The sequence below is a fragment of the Venturia canescens genome, chromosome 2 (assembly GCF_019457755.1).
Source record: "Venturia canescens isolate UGA chromosome 2, ASM1945775v1, whole genome shotgun sequence".
Classification (NCBI taxonomy): Eukaryota; Metazoa; Arthropoda; class Insecta; order Hymenoptera; family Ichneumonidae; genus Venturia; species Venturia canescens.
In genome coordinates, this window is record NC_057422.1 from 19,324,809 (window position 1) to 19,342,964 (window position 18,156).

At 36.1% G+C, this 18,156-nt stretch overlaps 1 protein-coding gene across 1 annotated transcript in view; it reads left to right on the forward strand.

Annotated features, from left to right (window-relative positions):
• Positions 1-15,479, forward strand: part of Eip93F (Ecdysone-induced protein 93F) — a gene marked incomplete at its 5' end in the record, with an annotated part of 33,223 nt that extends 17,744 nt beyond the window's left edge. The window contains one exon of the mRNA XM_043410587.1: positions 15,045-15,479. Coding sequence (XP_043266522.1) covers positions 15,045-15,093 — 49 coding nt within the window. The remainder of the gene's footprint in view (positions 1-15,044) is intronic.
• Between the last annotated feature and the right edge of the window lie 2,677 nt (positions 15,480-18,156).

The window sequence follows — 18,156 nt, forward strand, 5'->3', positions numbered from 1 at the left end:
TTCTCTGAAATCTTTAGTTTTTTTGTTCCAGCCACACATATTGTGCGTGCCTGGAGTTGGTAAAAAAAAAACAAATAATAATAATAATAATAATAATAATAACGAAGAAGAAAATAAAACGTTTCAACGCTTTCAGTCCCGCGGCTCGGGACGACTAACGTTTTTTTGTTTTTGTTTTTGTTTTAGTTTTAGTTTTTTTCCAATCACGTCGGGGATTCTGTGCAAATGATTTGTTCTGCCAAAAACAAATTCATAGGCAGAAATCCCGCTGATGTTTATCTATTAACGAGACTTTGCGACGTCGCGCTGTGAATGTTTAAAGAATTTAGGGAATCGGGAAAATAACAGTTTCGCGGATACGAATAAATGAAATATAATGAAAAACAAAAGAACGCACGTTCGGTTAGGACGATTTAAAAAGCGAATAAAAACATTCGGGAGAAAAATATTCAAAAGTACACGGAGGAACGTGCCCTCGTATCGGGACTTTTCTCAATGTAACTCAACTGATTATATAAAGAACAAAAGTAACGACAACAAAGAAAATAAAAAGAAGAAGAAAAATACGAAAAATAAGGAACAGTATTGAGAAAGGATTTCTTAAGCGTTCATTCAACTTTTTGATACGAGATTGAAATTTTCTACCAATCGAACGGTAGCGTAGCGTTCTTCGACGAACCGTAGGATCCTCCTTTATATCAACAAGCCCGCGTTAGTTACGAATATAAGAACGGAACGAATAACTACGAGCAAATATAACGACGAACTTAATGAAAGCAAATGAAAAATTCGTTCAGTGAAAACGAGATTTGTTAGGATAAGAACGATCTCTGTCGGAGTCACAAATTGTTGCAAATTCATCATCAAAATTGCGATAACTGAAGGAAACGTCGAGAAAATCGAGGACGATTTGCACTCGTTGCTATGGAATTTATTGGAGATACGACGCGTCCGTAACGAATGCGTACAAAAATAATTTGCTGGAAATAATAACGAAAAAAAAGAACAAAGTTGAAGTTTCACGTGCACGGAAGTATGAAAAATATTTGCACGCGCGTGAATCAATGTATTTAATGAGTAAACAATTGCTGTGCAGATTTTGATGGTACAAAAATATCGTTTGAATATGGTTTTTGGATTGCATGCAATTTGTGCGAGTTGGTGAAATTTTTTCGATGTTTCATTCGGTTTTCACGCCTCTTGTTTCTAATTCGATAAAAAAAAAAAAAAAAAAAACAGCGATTGAGCAAAATTTTCGGTTGGAAATGATTCGTCTCTCGATTGCGATCGAAATTCTTAGTTCTAACGGAAAATTGGGTTGCGTCGCGAGCGGATGTGAAAATTTGGAAAATCATGAAAACACGAAAGAGGAAAATATAACGAAGTACCTATCGCTATCTTAGATAGTCGCGAAAGAAATTTAATGAAGGAGAGAAAAAACGAAAAATATCTTCCCCTTAATTACCAACCCTGTGACCGTCCCAGCCCCGTGAAAATATCCCTTTCCGCCCTCTCTAAATTTCAAATAATTACGCGAGCGTTCCGAAACGCTCGCGAACCATTTTGAAGTATCATCCAACACGGACACGAACACACATCAAACACGAACATTCACGAATGAAGGATATTGCGAAAGAGAAAAAAAAAAACATGTCGTGATTAGAATAAAATAACACAATCGTGAAAATGAAATTTTATCGAAAAAGAATAAAAAAAAAAGAAAAAAGGAAATAAAGTGTGAGGAAATAAATTTCAGAGATTAAGAATGAAGCATTAACGATAAATATATTGAAACGATCGATGAGAGAAAAAAAAGCTGTCGTCGATGATCCGTTGGACCAAAATTTGAGCGAGGATCGACAGAGAGCTCTGCGAAATACTTTCGGAAAGTTTCGACATCGGAAAAATACAAATCATGTGAAAAAAAAAGAAAAAAAAAACAATGAAAACAAGGAAAAAAGACGCGATTGAAGGATTTTGAACTCGGACGAGATTTTGAAACGAGCATTTTGACCGGACGAACGAGAAAGAGAAATTATTGAGACCGTTTTTTACACGCCGTAGTGAAAACAGAGAAAAAATTTCAAGCAAAATGAAGTGACCGAAATAAAATGATGGAAATAAATGAGTTGATGCATTTCGGCAAAAGGAAAAGTATGTTATAAATATAATAGATATAAATATATATCTATGATACGCAAAGGAAGTAAATTAATCGGGAATAAATGAAAAATATCGCGAGGAATTGAAGGAGACCGCGCGCGTACCCCATCATCAACTCTTATACGACTGAAACTCTAGGCTGTACATAAAAATTTAAGGCATGTATATGTTCGGTGTTGAAAAAAAAAAAAAAAAATTTTAACGAAAAAAAATCTCAAAAATACACATTTCCCTTAAAAGTAAACGGAAGCAAAAAAAAACCATAAATTCTATAATACGAAAACTACAGTCGCATATTAAGCAAGGCTAAACGAAAAATCTATCTCGGTGTTTTGGAACTAACCTAAAATTTACGATATTTAAATGGAAAGTGGAGCAGCGAAAAGTAAAAAAATGAAAAAAAAATAATAATAATAATGATCCAAATTATTATCGAGTGTAAACATTTAAGGTCTCTTCGTAGGGTTTAATCGCAGAAAAATAAAAAAAAAAAAAACAAAACATAAATTAAAACAGAAACACGGCAAAGAAGAATGCACGAATCATGATTGTGTGTAAACGTAATTTATTCAAAGTGTGTAACGCAAGGAAAGAGACATTTGACCCGGAATCAAACAAACGAAAAATCAATCGAAATCGATAAGAAATTTTTAAAAAGCACACACACATACACACACACACACGAACGTGAATTCAAAAGAGAATCTCACCAAAAAAAGACATTTTCCTCGAATAACGAATTCCATCAGTTGATCCAAAGCCCTGATCGTTCAACAAAACGCTCTTCACATTATTGAATATAAAAAACAAAAACTAATGTCAGTTGCAAAAACAAGTAACCTCAATCACGAATTCCGAATATTTTTTCAAATGTCCGTTGGAAACGCGAGGCTTGAAAAACATTTGAAACACATTTCGTACGAAACATTGTCCTCCTTGACCTTCGCTCCCCTACAAACCTCACCCATCGTTCCTCCCCCCTTAAATACATTCAGATATATCGATTGAAATAATAAAATACAAAAGAAAAATAGAGAAATGCCCGAGAGTCCAACTTTAAGGAAAAACAAACACTGAGAACTTCAAATAAGTAAACAAAACAAAAAAAAACACAAATTTATCGTTAGATGTGAAATCTATATTATTGTACGAACGATATATTGCTAAACTATGATTGTCGTTGTTCATTATATGATTGCGATTCACTGCGACTCAACAGTCTTGATAGGTAAAATATCAAACGAGGTGTCGGATTCTTGGAAGCTCGACGTTTCTCCGGTAATAATCGCGTGCCGTTCCATTTCAAGTGAAAAACAAAAAGTAGCGCAACGAAAGGTTAGCTTTCAAGGGCAAATTGGGCCTGAAATGTCGATTCGATTCCCAGAAGTGTTATCGTCAGTTTTTTTTTGTTTTTTTTTTGGTTTTTTTAAATAAATTTTTATAAAGAATACGAGAAAGGAAATTCAGTTCACAAAACACTCGGGGATTTAAACGGAATTTTGTTTTTATCGCGATGAGACAAAAGAAAAAAATGATTGGTTAAAAAATATGAATTAAAGATCGAATCGATAATTCTTCGGATGGTAATTTTGACTTTGAACACTTGGTTTAGATTGAGGTTGTTAAACGAAATGTTGAATTTTGTTCCTCGTCATTTCGCCCCTTCTCGTCAACGATCAGATTATTATAAATAACGTTTTTTAAAACGGTAGCGTTTGAAGATTTTATTCCTTCGAGTCGTGTTTTTACGTTCCCGATGAATTCTCCTCGTTGAAAGGTCGAACGCAATTTTTCCCTGAGATTCGAACGGCAGGCCAATTACCCGGCGCGCGTACGAATAAGTTGAAAAGAAAGAGAGAGAGAGAGAGAGAAAGAGAGGGAGAGAAGAAGACAGAGAAACAGAGAGGGCAAATTTTTAAGATTAAATGAAGATATATTATATTAAAATATCTGTGATGTAAAGAAAAAAAAAATAACAAAATTTTGATGTATATTTTTCACAAACATATTGTAACCAGCTAGTGTATATGTATAAGGTTACCGATTACTATAATGTATAATTAACATACGGAGGAGAGCAAGAGAAAGCAAACAAAATTAAGCAAAGTGTGAGGCAAGATAAAATATTTAAAAAAAAAAAGAGGGAAAAAAGGATTGCGAGGTCCACACAAACGCGGTGGTCGAACGGGACCAAGATGGCGGCAAGTTAACCGGAATATCGGCACCGAAGATTCCCGTCTTTACTGTATTATAAACGTAAACAAAAGAGCAAACAAAATAAGAAACAAACAAAATATCGTATACGAGAGTTTTCTCTTAAAAATTCCATTTCGATATAATAACGGCTCACTGATTAGACGGTGATTTTAAAAATAATAACGAAAGGAAAATAAATGGTGTTCTCAGCTCGGATCTTTCGAGTATTTAAAAATTTTCACGAGCAAAGGAAAAAGGTTTTCGGCGGGTCGATGTAGGTGAAAAAAAAAAAAAAATAAAATAAATAAAAGTATAAAAACAAAGAAAAAAGTAAGGTTAAAATAACGAACGGGGAGTTTTCGTCCGATTGGCTCTGAAACGGCTCAATGTCAGCTACCTCAGAATAACGTCACGTTTGGCACGTTTTTAGCACGACGTCCGTTTCTCAAATCTCAACGGACGGTACAAAGTGAATTTCGGATTTGGCGGTTGAAAATTCATAAATCGAGTTTATCGCGGGTGAAAATAATAATTGATAGGGAATTGAAAAATAGGACGAAATTCGTCGACTCGTTTTCGGACACTCGGATCGCCAATGACTTGCGATACTTTTGGAAGGAATTTCTCGTCGACAGGGATCTTCGTCGAACAAAATACCCCGCCGAAAGACACTTTGAACCGTCTGTGAGAATCGGACACACTCGCGTTTATGAGGATTCAAAGGAAGGGGTGGGAGACGTGGGGGAATGGTCTAAGCAGTTCCAAATTGTGCCTAAGTTTTGAAGTTACGTTTTTGTACGACTCGAGCGCAGTTAACTAACGATATTTATAGACGCCAAACAAAGAAAAAGAAAGAAAGAAAAAGTAAGATAACGTTCAGTTCCAACGACGATACACAACACTACGGGGCGTGTTCGAACTGTGAGAATGAGGATTTAGGAAGTAGCCAGAAATAAAAACGAGAGCGTGAAAATTTGGACGAACGCGAGGTGTAGTTTTGAAAAAATATCGAAGAAATCCTGACGTTTATTAAAATAAGGCTCGAATGGTCAAAGCGATATGAGAGTTGAACTTGTTCGTTTAATTTTAACAAAATAATGATAAATAATACCTCCTGCGTCTCAGGGCCACGCCGGCCGCCATCTTGAGTTCCAATATTAACGTTCCGTTTTTGTCGAATATATAAGTGCAATTAGGTACACAGAGATACACGAACACACACGTTGAGCAAGAGAGATTAACAAAGAGAGAGAAAGACAGTGAACCAAATGATCACGTTCCCTGATCAAATTATCGTTTTTCGATAGCGTTTATTTTTATTTTTCACCACACTTTTCCAGCATAACTTTTTATTAAGTCGGAGAGCAGAGAAAAGCATTTGAGAAACACGATGATTTTGCGTTGGAAAAGCTTCGCGTGTTGTTTTACTTTGAAACGAAAAGTCGAAGAAATGATGAGTTTTCAAACCACAATCGATTATTGGCAATTATTATTCTTTGGAATAAAAATATTGAGGAGTTTAAAAAACAATAACGAAAAGTGCATCGCTCGTGAAAATTTTACGTTGAAAAAGAATTTTTTTTCAAAATCTCCGAATATCTATCGATAAAATGTGATTCGATCTCGGGCTGTGAAGGTTGGATTATACATTTTGCGTCGTCGTCGTCGTCGTCGGTAATTCTCGAAAGAATGGAAAAAGCAGCGGCACGAGTCACGGCGACGCAAAGGGGGGAGGGTAAAAAAACTGTTACGCGCTAGGTTACCGTTTAAAAAAGCAAATTCTATTTTTAATTCACGCATTCTCGCAATGTTGGGATTTTCGTGATCAACGAAGTGCTGGCCTGTCGTCCATAGACACACTCACACACGTACACACTTGACAATGAGAAGGGCAAAGGAAGCTCGATTAATTAAGGCCCCGACGACTATTGGAAACTCAACGAGACAAATTCGTATCGAATCCTCTGCAAAGTTTCGACTCGAGACCCATTCCTATTTCTTTCAACTATTTCGATCTGCCAAATCTTTGATCTCAGAAGAAACTCAATCATTCCATTTACCAAATAAAAAAAAAAATAATAATAATAATCGAACATCATTTTTTCCCTGACAAAGACAAAAGATTCGCTCCAAGTTTGCATCGCTTTTTCGAATCGATTTCCACCCTAACATTATTCCAACGAATCCGAAAAAAATGTCTCGTTGAATATTGCACGAGGAGACCTGAAACAGTGATCGAGAGTTTCGGCATTGCAAACGTGTATTTTGGTCTCGTTCGTAGTTCTGGTACCTTCCAATTGGCTTTAATTCGTACTCTAAGTTCTCTAGTCATGCAATGACTCTAAAAAAGCGCTACTCGCTATGGCAAACGTATACGCTGTGACGAACGAGACGTATCGTAAAATACAACGTTGCACAAATTCATTCGAAATTATAAAATGCCTGAGTTCTGTCATTGACTTTTTCACTCGACGTATTCTCAAATATTGACACATTTTTCAAATTAACTCTCAACTTTGGCTCTTCGAAAGCAACGATGAGGGGGGATCGACGCTCTAAAATCCACGTAATGCCTAATTTTCGTGTTTTTCATCACTTTTCGGAATTCCTTTTTCGGGAAGCCAAAAAACATGGGGACGGCAAGAAGCGAGGAAAAATTTTGTTTTCCAGATTTTCCGTGCAATTCCCCCCGCTGTTCCAACAAAGAGCGTGAATTCCCTCGATTTTCTATGCTGAGCATTTTTTTAGGCGCTTCTGTATTTTCGTCGGGGTTAATTAATCGCGTGAGATTTTGACCACGAGAATGGACAACGCAGGCTAATCGTCGTAGGTCATCGTACTCACTGATAAATAAAATAAGTAAAATCGTAATATAATTGAATTAAACGAAATTGTAGGTACCAATTGAAATCGAAGTATGGGAGAATGGTTGTTTGATTGTTATGATTTTGACTAATATTATAGTGACAAGAGGGTGGATAAAAGTAATGTTTTATCATCGCGATAATTGTGTTGATCGATTTGTTTTGAAAGATCAGTGAGAAACGGATGACCTCGGATGGAGGAGCCTGAGTTGAGTGAGAGTTAGTAATTAGGTGTTACATAGAAATGAGGCGAGTAAGATGAAAGATGGCGCTGTTACTACGTGGCTAGAACTCGGTAGTACCGTAGCGTGGCGCTTTAGTTGTTTGTATATCATGTTTTTTCTATAACTGTGAAGCAGCGCGTTCGCCTAGCCTCGTCGTGATATTCATACAATAATTCGATCGTCCGATCAGTTGATTTAAGACAATTCCCGTAACTAAGAAGAGCAAAGCAAACTCAAAAGAAAATATCGTGCGTAAGATAAGGGGAGGGAGTTAAAAACAAAAGAGATAAACAAAATGAAACAACAAATTTTTCCATATTTTATAAATTTTATTCACATTCGCGTATACTATTACGATAATTAAAATGGACCAAGGAATTCCGTACCTTCTATCCCTTAATAAAAATCAAAAATAACGAAAAAAAGTAAAAGAAAACAAAAAGAAGAAGAAGAAGAAGAAGAAGCCACTTACGATTAAAGAATAATAAGAAAAGACAAATTGCCTAGAGCATAAATATCAAGACATTCCATCGACTTTCCATTTTGTTATTAAATTTTGAATATCGTTGTTCGAGATTTACGAAATAACTCATACTCCACTTACTGTATACTCGTTTATTACGAAAAATCTTAAGAATAATTTTCATTTTCATAATATATAGATATATATAGGGCGATTGGAAAACGGAGAGATAGATAGAAAGATAAAATAATAAAAATCAAAACATTCCAAGCAAGGCTTGTTTACAATTGATTGATTTAACGACGATAAACTTGCCCGGACGATCGAGGTCTCGTAGCTCACGTTGAGGTTAGGTGAACTGATTCGCGAAACAGAGGTTAATCATTTGTAAACTGCTCGAAGAAATGGGTAACTTTGAACTATCCTAACGAACGAAAGAACTTAAGAAACAATAACTACAAACAAACAAACAAATAATTATTAAACAAATGAATAATTAATGAATAACTGACTAAATAGATAAACGAATAGATAAATAAAACGAAACCGGCAACCCCCGATACCCAGCGTCCCTGCCGTTAAAACTTGCAGTTTAATACCCCTCATAGCCTCAAAACCCGAAAGTTATTTGTACACGTGTATGCAGAAAATAATATACACACACGTGTGTATAAAATCGCCCAAGCCCAGCGCAACTCTCCCACAGGTTCAATGAAGCTCACAAAAACACATGACACGAAATGCTCACAGGATTAAACGGGAACAATTCATACAAATAATACATCAGCTCCGTCTCAAAAAAAAAAAAGACAAAAAAAACAAACAAACACAGGTTCACATACAGACACTTTTTACCGAAGCGTACACAGGAAAACACAGGCATATAAACACTCGCAGAATATCGCGCGTCGTCACGCGCGCCGCAAAACGAAACCGTAACAAACATAACCAATAATTAAGAAAAAAGAAATAGGCTTGTGCCACGGAATGGCAACACTGTAGTGTATTCCGCGCGTGCAAGAAGCAAAACAATAACAATAGTCACAGCATAACACAGAGAATGCAGCAGCAGGTCTATAAAGCTCGTAATATTGAGATACGAAATACAGTAATCCAGATAACAGGTCGTCTCCTCACAGTTAACCGCGACAGGCCGAGACTGGGCTCGTTTCTCGCGTTGGCAAAAGACGAAAGAGAATGGAGAGGTGGGCGAATGGGGACTAACCGCCAATCGCGATAAATGTAAATAAACAAATGAGTGAGCAAAGCGACTTGTTGCCTCCGCGTTGTTTTCAAACACGACCAATACGAGATTGCATATCACAAAGAACCAATAGCGTTTTAAACAAAATATAATCACGTGGGAATCGAATGAAGGATGAGAAAGGGAATATGCGCGGGGATTGGCAAGAAGTTACGAGTCTTGTGAAAAGCTCGAGGCATTTTTCTCCGGGATGCTCTCACGCTTCTCACTCGTTTTTTCATTTATTTTTATTTTTATTTTTTTACACTCTTCCTTTCGTCTTTCGCTTTCGCCCAACTCGACACGGTCATACCTTTCGCGAGATAAAAAACAGCAGCGCCAACCTAACCAAACAGATTAAACCGGCACCGGTTGCAAACTCACCGATGTCGAACTAGACTTCAACAAACCGGCAACAACAGCAACAACAATAACAATAACACACGAACAATAGGCATTAGGGCCAGGGTCAAATCAAACTCGCGTGAAAATCGCTCGTTTCTTTTGTCCCTCGCGAGCCACTCTACGAATAGCGCTCTGCGAGAGGACATTTTTCGAGATCGATTAATATCACCCGCGATATCGCCCCGGTCCACAACTACAAAGCATAATATACAGTTATCAAAAATACAGGAAAAATAAACAAACAAACAAACAAACAAAATATATATATATATATTAAAAATACAGTTGAATGTAATTTGTCGTCATATCCAAGCAGCGATTGAGCGAAGCATAGAAACGTTGACGCAAGAGCAGATGAATAAAACAAAAAAAAAAAAATACAAAAGTGAATGCAAACGGATCGTTCGGTTTCGTGGAGACGTTCGAGTGTTTTTTTCTTTTTTCTTTTTTTTTTTCTTCATTTCTTTAAAGAAAAAAAGGTGCTCTTCCCGGTTTTATTCTTGCAGTGAAAAGGCCAAGGAAGTACATTTTTCTCCTCTCGTGGTGTCTCGGAGATCGAACGAATTTCCCCTCAAATCAAAACCTGCAGTCAGCACACAGATAAAAAATAACAAAAATCAATAAACAAATAATAATAATAATAATAATAATGAAATACTAAAGTGCAGAGAAAACAGAACTACACGTGTATATGACACGCATATATGCGACTATATTAAATATTATAAACATTACGTGCATATTTAAAAGCAACAAAAAAACAACCAACATCAACAACAACAACAACAACAACAACAAAGTATATTATCATTAACGCGAAAAAAATACTATATTATTATTATCATTCATCGTCATCCTCGTCATCATTATTATTATGATTATCATCATTATTATTATTATTAACAACATTATTAATATTATATTGAATAAAATGACGATAAAGTGAAAACGAAATGCAAAAAAGAAAAAAAAACAAAAAAAAAAACAAAACAACAAACGAGAAATAATGAAACAAAATAACATTCCAACCGTCAATGTGCCACACGTTTTTTTAATATTCTCTTCGTACGAAGAGATTTGAAGGAAAAAAGTACCACGATTGCATTCGTGCGATGCCCGCTGTCTCCCTCCCCCCCCCCCCTCCCCCGCCCCAACCCAACCCCTCCCCGCGCCCCCACCCGCCCATCTGCCCCGAAGCTCTCACGACCCTGAAGATCCACATGCACACACGCGAAATTCCACATACGTACACGACTCACGCTTCGTCTCGGTTCATATAATTTATCGAGAGACTGCGAAGTTCCGCGGTTAGATCGGAAGATTTATCCGATTGTAGATAATGAAAAAAGAAATTGATATGGAAGATGCGTGATCGAATTATTATCGACGTGCGACTGAGGTTGAAGAAATTTAAGTGTGACTGACGGAAACGTGAGAGGATTGGGAGAATATTCGTTGACGCGACTAGCTCGGGAAACAAAATGTTTATTTTATCGATTTTAGGAATCGACAAATAAATGATTTACAAGTAAACGAAGTACCTACGTTTCCGAAAAGCTCTTCAGGCTGCTATGGTTTCTTTTAATCGTTTCAAGTTTGTGGAAAAATTTCTTCCTCTTTCTTACCCGCCAGACGCACGTTCTTTTTCATACTTCATTCGTTGCTTCCCCTTCTCTACTCACACGAAACACTTTCATATGTATAAAAACAAGATATATATATATATATATGTATATACACATATACATACATATAGGTAATCCGCATTTGCTGTATGAATTATTGTTGCTATTCGCGTAACGTGTATCGATTAATCTCTCCAAGAAAAAAAAAACAAAAAAAAAACTATGATAAAAGCAAAAAAAAAAAAACGTACTGTACCCACAAACTATTTGTCACGAAATCCCGTTCAACAAATATGCAACAGAGACGAGGAGTTTTATTCGTCTTCAAAGTTTTTTTTTCTTCACTAAGAAACGCGATTGGAAATTGAGGGCTTCAACTCGGTGGAAAATCATATTAATCGTAAATTTTTCTGTCGATTTGGACAAACCTTCGTTTCCACGCTTTCAGCTCTTTGTTCACTAAAACTTTGAAGAGGAAATAATGATACAGGCACAGCAGCGCTCGAATGCGCTCGCTTTATTATATAACTGTGCGAGACATCTGTGGGAATATTTTCACACTAGTATTTTTTGGTTCGCCCATTATTTATTCGCGTGCCAGCAACGCGGCTCGAGGATAACAGAAAAAAAATGACGACTGAGATTACGAGGGTGAAACTATTCTCGAGATATTTCGCACGTCCGGATTCTCCACAATACGAAAAAATATATTACAACTGTACATTATAAATTAGGCGCGGCATTGACCCGAACCGACGAGAGCCCGAGGCGCCCTCGCGCGTGACTCGTGCGTACTGTCGACGGAATCCTCTCTCAGAGAATTTTTCGGTTTCTCGATCGTTGTTCCTCGAAAGAACGCGATCCGCCTAGAGTCACGCCGGAGACGGTCAAACCTGTAAATTTACTGGATTCACGAGGGAAAAAACAATAAAACTTCGTGGTAAAGATATTTAAAGACAAATATATATTCGTAATCGATTACACACGCGTTTCGTGAACATTTTACAATTACGTACGATCGACATGTAGTAAGCCCCTCTATCTTCGCAACCCGCCAATGCACTTTTATTCAACCTCGAACGAGATGAGTTTAGACAGTGTGCTACACGTAACGAAAAAAACGACACACAAACACATGCGGACACGTGTAACAACAGGAACGAGATAGAAACGAAATGTCATTGAAAAAATCAGCACCGAGACACCGAATCGTTAAAAACGTTTTTTTAAACTATGAAAAATCCCTGCTCCCGCGTTCTCCTCCCGAAAAAAAATTATTCTACCAACGATAAATAGCCGTTTTGATTGATCGAAGCGAACGTTAATCGATTATTGATTCATTATGATTAACGATCGTCGTCGATTATTCATTGTGAAATTATTATTATTATTAACATTGCTATTTTTATTACTATTATTAATATTTTTATGACTATTATTATTGCTATTATCATTATTATTATCATCATCATTATGATTATTATTATTATTACGTATTAATTGTAAGGTTAAGTGCGTTTAGTAACTAAGGTGTAGAAATTTAACTGTGGTACAACTGCTCGATTAACGACAAAGCGTTTGGCAAGTTGAGCCACACAAACGGATGAGCCGACCATTATTGAAAAGTCGCGCTAACGGTACAACGGTATAAAATGAGAGAGAATGCGAGTGCGAGCGAAAGAAAGTAGAAAAACAAAGAAACAAAAACATAAGTAATAATTTAAAGAGGAAAAAAACAAAAAAAGAATGAAAAAACGAAACTTGAGACAAAATAACGAGAGTGGGCACCGCGAGACTAATTTAGAATGCGAATTATCAATGATTATTAATTATTAAATATATGATTGTTGTGCGAAGAACGAAGATGCGTCTGGTGTACTGCGAATGAATGAATCAACTCGACACACGAAGCGCAGGCTAAATGAAAAAAAAAAAATAAAATCCAATAATAATCCGGGGAATAAAAGAATTTCCATATTTGAGGTTATGGCGAGTTGAATTTGATAAAAAATAATACGGAGTTAAAACGAAATGAAGAATTGACAACTGTATACAGCTTCTGTATATATGTATTTGTATATTTGTATACGGTGCATATATATATGTATATATACACGGGCGAACACACCGCGCGATTTAACCTCTACCGATATCGAACCGTATTTTTCTCGACGATCTAACCTCACTATTTTCCGGGCAATCAACTTTTACCCTCTCAACCTCTACCGCCGTTTTTCTTACCTCCCTCTCCAACTCCGGTCCTCGATATACGAACTCGAGCAGGCTGAATTATTACAATTTCGAATCTTTTTCGCCTCTTTTTTACTAAAAACATGAATATATATAGATAAATATATATATATATATATTATATATATATATATATGGATATACACAAAAGTGTATATTTATATCTACGTTTCTTTGTATATTTATAAATATACACTTTGTCGTGTGCGTGGACGTGTGCAAGAAAATCGACGGCGTTTGCATTTGTGTAAATATTATGAATCCTGTCGAATCGAATCAATGTTCTACTATACCGTAAAACGTCTTACGTAAATACGTCTAAGAAAATATTGGCATTAAAACACACACGACCCGCGCCCGTTCCCACCCGCCCACTTATCGCTCTCACGTGCGTACACAAGAAAATACGAGAGGGAGAATAAGAAAAAAAAAAAAAAAGTACGCTTTTTTTAATCATCTCGATGGGGCGCAAACATTTTTGACAGTTTCCACTTTACAGTACACGATGAACACGAAAACGACACTCCGCAGTGAGAAATGAAAAAATGCAATTTACGATGTGACGAAATTAGTCGAGAAATACCGAGTATACGTTTTATTGAAAAAATACTGAGAAACTCAGAGCTGACAACCTTTCGCATACCATAATGGAGGGGATAAAGAAAGGACAGAGGAGAAAGAAAAAGTGGGCGAAATACACGCGGGGAAAGAACGTGAGCTTTTGTTACTTACCTTTTGGCTCTTTTATCCGTTTCTCTCTTCCGTAACTCCCTCGCCTTTCGTTGTGTTTTTTTTTGTCTTTTATCGTTATTATTAGGAACGTTTTTTTTCTAAGCATTACGAATTAATTGTTGCGTCTCGTAAAATCTGAACGTGATAATTGTACCCCGAGAATTAGTAATTTTTTTGCGTCTTTTTAAAGGAAAAAATATATATAGATAGATAGATACGTGTATGTAAATCTTTTTCTTTTCGTTCATTTTGTTTTTTTTTTTTTTTTTTTAGTTAAATGGGCTTCTTTTAGAATTTGGAAGTCTACGAATGAGACCGATTGTGCAATTCCTAGTTTTATATACGTTTTCGTGTGTGTGTCTGCGCGCATTTTTTTTTTATAATTTTCGACTTTTCTCCTCCGTAATTAATGTTTTAATTTTTTTTACCTGATCGATTGACAAGGTCTTTGGATTCGTTCGTTTTTATTTACGTTTTGGCCTCTCCGTTGCTCTTTCTTGCTTCCAGCTCTTTTCGCTGAAAATCCTTGGTTCTTCGTCCCACCCTCCAAACATTCGCCCATTTATTGTTTTATTTTCATCGCAAACGTACTTACAAGATCGAGCTCATTCTTAATTCTCACTGGAAATATCATTTTTTTCATGTACGAGTAATCTTTCATATTTCTTTGAAGAATTACGAAACATAACCTCAAAGAAAAAGACTCTTTGAAAATGATATTTTCTTCTGATCGTCGATGATTTTATTTGATCTTCAATCGAATCGTTGCAACCTTACTATTTTTAGCATTGCAAAATAACAATTACCCTTGCCCCGTCTTCTATTGCACCTTGTTTTATTTTTCATTTCTATTTTTTTTTTTTTTTTTTTTTTACACAGAGCCAGTCCAACGTGCTATGTTCAACATATCGCGGATCTAAATGCTTAAAATGCTAAATAATTCAATTAATCTAAGTACTCGTTACATATTCAACCAGTTTTTCCAACACTCTTATTATATCATTATTATTATTATTATTATTATTATTTTATTACTATTATATTATTATTTCTATTATTATTATTATTATTACTATTATAATATTTTTAAGATGTTACGTAAATGAAAAACCAAGTGACACTTTACCGTCGTAATTAATGTACAATAATGTTCGTTAGTTATTATTATTTTTATTATCTTTTTATTATTATTACGAATGAAATATTATTTCCATAAGTACAATGCAGCCAAGACGTATGTGCATCCTCTTGGAACGTTTCGCATTTATGAGGACACGATTTGGAAAAGAATGATAATAAAACAAAAACACTGTATTTCGCTTTAATTTTACTCTACGTTCTCACCTCCGGTTTCTTTATTTTTTAAACTGTTTTCCCACTTGACGTTTATAATATGAACATATTAAATATCGATATTTAGGCCTCTCATGGCATCGTTTTATTCTCTTGATAATTGCAACTCTGATCGCGCGATGAGACGAGTTCTTTTGTCACCGTTTTACTGGTTTCACGTTCGATGAATCCCACTTTACCCACCGCGCGCGCCACTGGATGTCGCTGAGGGAAACAAATCGGATTTGCGATCTCTTTTTGATAGTAAACGTTTCCGAGGACTCAGAGATTTCAAACTTTTTGCTTATAGCCAAGCTGTCCGTTTTTCTTTGCTCTGATTGTACAATACCGGGATTTTGACACAATTATCATTTATGAAAAAGTTCGTATAGTGTGAGAAAGACAAAGTGCTGGAAACAAACGGGATTGTTGTGTTTGCAATCGTTCCAAGATTTTCTAACCTCTAAGCGCCGTGTTTTACAAATTCATAGTGATTAATAACAATAGCCAAGCTCAGGCGTCGAGAAATATTTTTTATAACCTCCATGATTTTACACATTTATTATTTAACGGAGAGAGAAATAGAGGAAAAGAGAAAAGAAAGTTTGTTTATATAAGTACAACGTATGCATTGTCATTATTTTTAATTTCTATTATCATTATCATAAGCAGTAACCTATCAAATTATCTGTTACAATTATTGACCTCAACGAAAATTTCTCGCGATCGTACTATTATCTTAATCGTGCCTCGCCATTTACGTGCGATACTTGATTTTCGCTAAAACGACGGTTCTTTTGAAGAGAGTCTTTTTCGCACTGGCTAACAAAATCCTGAAAGGTGTCCATATATTCATTGTTGATTTTTTACCAACGGTGATCTTCATTTTTTTTTTCCCTCGCGTTGATGTGTACAACGGCACGAGGGAATATTCACGCACTCGGAATATCATAGCCGCGTGTAATAGGAACAAAAAACATACAAATACTTGCGTATACGTTTCATCAAAGTTGCGACAATGGAAAAAAAAACATTTCCACAAATTTGTTGGTGACTAAGTCGCGAAGAAAATGCAACGAGAAGTGATAAGTTCATTTTTATTGTACATTATTCATATTTAGACCAAGATTTATTATCTGCTTCATTTACCTTTGAACGATTCGACGGTTGCGTTTGATGCGCTTTTTCGTATACACGGTATTACGAACCAAATCATAATTGTTAACAAAGAAACGAGAAAGTGAGAAAAATGAGAGAAAGAGAGGGGGAGAAGCGAGAGGATCGTCATGGTCCAAACGCTCGTTTGTAGAAACAAATTTCAAGGCGAAAAGTACACGAGTAAATAAATATTCGTATACGGAAAAATATGAATAATAACAAATTTTGAAATAAAATTGAAAAAAAAAAAAGAAAAATATACATGCAGGTAAAACACATTAGACCAAAATAATTGCAAATTAATATATTGATACATTTTGCAGACATATTGCTGGAACGAATACGAAGGAACACAGACAACACGTTAATTATACATTCCCAAATAGTGAACCTTTATTACAAACATTATAAACGGAATAAGATGAAATGAGATCGACGATTTACGTATGAATGAGGAATCAACTGCGTTGATTTAACGTTTTTTTTATTTCTCAATCCAGCGTCGACGATGCTTCGTGTCGTCAAGCTCGTTTTTTTCCGTTTATAGTCGGTCGCAATCGTGGCGTGTTAGACTCGGCGCTGCGGTCGCGTGGCGAGAACGGAAACCATTTACGTAAATCTGGATACGTAGAGGGGATCGAACGGAGAATCGTGTCTGCGTGAGAACGAGAGGTTAGACTTGACTTTCGGATAGAAAAAAATATCGAGAAATTAGCTCGGAAAAAGACACACCGACGTAGATTTTAATGGAGCTAAACGCAGTGATTGATGAAATTCTTTGGCACGAAAAAGAGAAAAAAATTTGTGATCCATTGATTCAATCGTTGTCGAGTGAGTTTAAAAACGTGATCCACGTCGATGATGAATTTGATTCGATGAAATGAAAAATATGAGATGAAATTAAAAAAAAAAAAAAAAATCAGTGTCGGCAACGTAAAACTGGCGATCGGTTAATCACGGTGGAGCAATTCTTCATTTTTTGTTTCCGTTTTTTCGTATCTAAGGCACACGCTCTTTTTGTTGTCAATTGATAATGGTGAAAAAGGTTGTGAAGTTTGAGCCGAATTCGAAGTAAGAATAACTCGCTCGCGATTATTCAAACGCTCTTTCGTAATGTTTTGAGCCCTCGAAGTTCTCGGCGTATGAAAAAGACGGCAAAATTTGAACAAAGGAAAGCGATCGGGTGCTACGAAATTCTGGCTTGAAGCAAAAAACCGAACGATGGACTTTCATTTTTCTTTTTACGCCGAATCTTGGTGAGGGACATTCCCAGAAGTCAGAAAAGTGGGAGCGACAAATGGGGAAGGAAAACAGTGGTTCGATCGTACAACTGGCATTGGACTTAAGAGTTTGGTCGCGCGAGAGTATTCTGCGAACCGAAAACGTTGTTTACGAAAACGAATCTTCCGAAATACAAAGACGAAAACTTGTAACGACGCTGTTGGCAGAATACTCGGCGCGAAACCAACGAAAATGAGACTGATTTTTACCAGTATTCGTG